Genomic DNA, 3,837 nt, shown 5'->3' on the forward strand with positions numbered 1-3,837 from the left:
TCGCACTGAGTTCGATGCTCGATCGTATACTAGAATGTCGGTTGAGAATTTACAACAAGAATGACGAAAGCGCATACGACACGAGCGAAAGTAACAACAGCAGCGCAAATGGTCTATGAGTACCGCGACACGACACGAGCGAGAATACGACACCAGACAATATCATACGAGAAATTATGATACGAGAAATTAGGATTGATTGCTATCGACCAGCTCAAATCGTCGTCAGCGGCAGACTGAATAACGACGGAACAGAGTCGCGGTCGACCGATTTCCATAATAGGAGATTTTCGGCACCGAATGTTCGAGAATCTAGGTGTTTGTCACACTTTTTCTTTGTTTTGATCACGCGATCACGCGCTGATCGGCTGATCGCGACGATGCTTATTCTCGCTCGTGTTTTGATTGCGGCTCTTACCGTTCAGATATGTCGGTTGAATTTACAGTTTAAATTCATCGATTAAATTAAACGTTTCAATCTTGAACAGTGAATAATAAATAGCATTAAAAATATATTGATATTAATATATATTTTTGTACAATAATATAAAACCAGATATAACAAAATAAATTAATTTATAGAAATATAAAACATGATTAGTAGTAGAAAAATCCGGCTCGAAGGACCAGAAAATGTTCGAGTGCGAGACAAAATTGTAAAAGTGTGCGAGGATCTTTTGGTTCGCGGAAAATAAATCTCGCGAGTACAATTCACGTTTTTTAATTATAACAAAATAATTAACACGATCACAAATTATACAAAAGTTCCAAATAAAAGCTCGGTCGGTTATAGGCGGTTCACAAAAAGAATAGCGGTTGTCGTAAGCGATTTCACAAAAGGAATAGCGGTTGTCGTAAGCGGTTAACAAAGCGTGTCGAAATGCGATGTAACTATATGCGGTAACTAAACGCGTCAGTGAGTGTCTGGCGCTCCTCACGAGCGGGCCCTTTTATAGCGGTTCTTTAATCTCTCGCTGCCAATAAGTTTGAACCTCCGAGTTCGGTTCGAAGATTCAACGCGGCGCCAAACTTTATTGGCCGCCCCTTGAAATATCGGCGCGAGATGAGATTCGGAGCGAGTGATAGGCCGGTGGCCCGTACGTCACGGGCTACGTCACGGCCTCGCGCGTGCCGGCAGCCATTTATCGCGTGGCCAACCGACAAAGTTGTTTGCGTGTTTTCGTGTAGAACTTATTTGTCACACGGGCTTCAAAAGTCAAAAAACACCAAAAAACCTTAAATAATAATAGCGATAAAAACATTGTTTTTTGACTTTGATCGCGATGGAATAATAATGCGAAGCCCATGTAACAAAGAAAAAATTAATTTAAATGTAATTTAATGCAATCTCAAACATTCCCACCCGCCTCGGCACTCCGTGCCGAAATAAATTCGCGTGCCAAGGAACAGGTGTCGCGACTTGGCCCATAAAGTTCGATTGATTAGCGCGTTCGATCTGGAATGCGTGATCGAGTGAAGCGGGGTGGCGAGCGGGAGTCGCGATATAACCCGTATTTGTTCGAGTTGCGGAAGCTCCTCGAGGAGGAGTTGCCACTGTTGGGCATTGGATGGTGGAAGCGGAGCATCCCAATCCAGTCCTTGTAGCCAAGCGGATTTGATTAGGATCTTCGCGCGGATAATGACTGGAGCGAGCCAGCCCAGCGGATCGAAGAGATGAGCTGTCTCTGCGAGGACTCGCCTCTTCGTGTATTCGGTAGTCGTGCGGGGTTGGATCGCGAACGCGAAATGGTCGTTGCGCGCATGCCATCGGAGACCCAGCGTGGGATAGAGCTCATCTTCTCAGGTATGCTGAGTCTTGAGGAGCCGGTGATCCTGCGGGACTCCGGTGAGGGTCTCTTCGTAGTTGGAAGCCCATTTTCGCAACGGAAACCCGCCCGCCATGCAAAGTCCGCGGAGTTCGTGCTGCAGCGTTGCTGCCTCTGACGTCGTGTTGGCGCCCGATACGATGTCGTCGTCGTAACAGTCACGTCGAAGAGCGGCGGCACCGAGAGGAAAGCGAGATTCCTCGTCGTCGGCGAGCTGGCGCAGAGTTCGAATCGCGAGGAACGGCGCGCACGCGAGGCCGTATGTTACGGTGTTCAAGCGGTACTCCTGGACCTCACGCGTGTTGTCGCGACGCCATAGCACGCGCTGGAAGTCACGATCGTCGGGATGCACGAGAATTTGGCGATACATCTTCTCGATGTCCGCCACAATGGCATAGCGATGCCACCGCCAGCGGAGGACGTCGGCGAGTGCGGGAAGGAGGTTAGCTCCCACTAGGAGCTGCGAGTTCAGCGATTCTCCTGACCGGATGCGCTGCGACCCATTGAAAACAACGCTAAGTTTGGTGGTGATGCTTGATTCGCGCAGCACTCCGTGAAGTGGTAGGTAACAGATCCTGTTGTCGGTGTCAGTTGCGGTTGACCCTTTATTAATTTCGCTCATGTGTTTCAGTTGCTCATACTGCAGCATGAACGAGCGGTAGAGGTCGCCAAATCGAGAATCCCGGCTACCTTTCCGCTCCATTGCGGTCAGCAGTCTCTCGGCTGGCTTGCGAGTTTCTTCGAGGTTCCCTGGGGTAGTGGCGAACGGCAGCCGAACGACGTACCGTCCATCACTCGTGCGTGTGTGCGTTTGCACGAAGAAATTGTTGCACCTTTCTTCCTCGGGTGCGAGAGCGGTGGGAGCGAGCGGCACTTCCTCTTGCTCCCAAAAGCGACGGACCATCGTTGTGAGGTCGTAGTCTGCGGTGCACTGGAGTGAGTTAAGGTGACCATGCAACGTCGCAACGCTGCATCCTCCCGACAGAATCCATCCCAAGATGGTGTTCTGTGCCATGGGAGCTTGCGGTCCACCCTTGCGGATTCCATCCTTGAAGATGGCCGAGCAGATCTCGGCTCCGAGAAGCAGCTCGACGGGGTCGGTGGCCATGAATTCCGGGTCGGCTAACGGCAGTCCCTGGAGATGAGGCCATCCTTTGCGTTTTTGCGGTGTGGAACTTCGATACGAAGAGAGGCGCGGAAGCACGAAGGCGACAACGGAGCACGTCTCTCCGGTCACTCTTGACGTGACTTTGAGCGCTACCTTTCCACGCGAAGCACCGGACAACGATCCGCCGATCTCGAAGATCGTCACTGAAGAGTGATTTCGCGGGAGGTGTAGGCGTTGCGCCAGCGATTCGGTGATGATGGATACCTCGGATCCCTGGTCGATTAAGACGCGAACGGAATGAGGCTCTCCGTAGCGGTCAGCGACGAGAACGCGCGCGGTCGCGAGAAGAATCGCTTTGCGGTCGTCGCTTGGTTTGATTGCGGAGAGTGCGGTTGCGTCGGTAGTCTTCGAAGTCGCGTACGCATCGTGAAACATCGAATGATGCCGCCCCTTGCAAGACCAGCACTTCCTGGTTGATTGACACCTCGCAACCGGATGACTGCCGAGGCAGTTGTAGCACAGTCGATGCGCTTCGACGAAGGATCGACGTTCGTTGACGGGCTTCGCTTTGAACTGCCCGCACACCATGAGCGCGTGTCGCACCTTGCACAAGGCGCACTGTGCCGCGTTGGATTCGTGTCTAGTGAAGTGAGTTTTCGCGGGCTTCGGTGAGTCTCCGGAGACCTTGACGGTTTTCGGTTTCGCGGCGTTAAGCGTGAGAGATTAATGTTGGATGATATATCTCCACCTCAATCCGAAATTAATACGATTTCTACGATTTCAAATTAAACATGTTTTAATGTAATTGAATTGGAATTTACCATAGTCAATCCATAGGTAAAAATAATCCCTCTTAATAAAAAAATAAAAAATTTCGCAGATGAAAAGTAAATCGATTTTATG

General features: G+C 50.3%; 1 protein-coding gene across 1 annotated transcript; it reads right to left on the reverse strand.

The window, feature by feature from the left end:
- Positions 1-1,800: 1,800 nt before the first annotated feature.
- On the reverse strand, positions 1,801-3,522 carry LOC115235386. Its single transcript, XM_029807146.1, has one exon. It carries the CDS (start codon positions 3,520-3,522, stop codon positions 1,801-1,803), a length of 1,722 nt encoding a protein of 573 aa, XP_029663006.1.
- Between the last annotated feature and the right edge of the window lie 315 nt (positions 3,523-3,837).

Source organism: Formica exsecta, unplaced genomic scaffold (genome assembly GCF_003651465.1).
Source record: "Formica exsecta isolate Colony F162 unplaced genomic scaffold, ASM365146v1 scaffold2194, whole genome shotgun sequence".
NCBI lineage: Eukaryota > Metazoa > Arthropoda > Insecta > Hymenoptera > Formicidae > Formica > Formica exsecta.

Coding starts and splice junctions, on each gene's coding strand:
- LOC115235386 (XM_029807146.1), bottom strand. CDS start 3,522: ATGGTGTGCGGGCAGTTCAAAGCGAAGCCCGTCAACGAACGTCGATCC.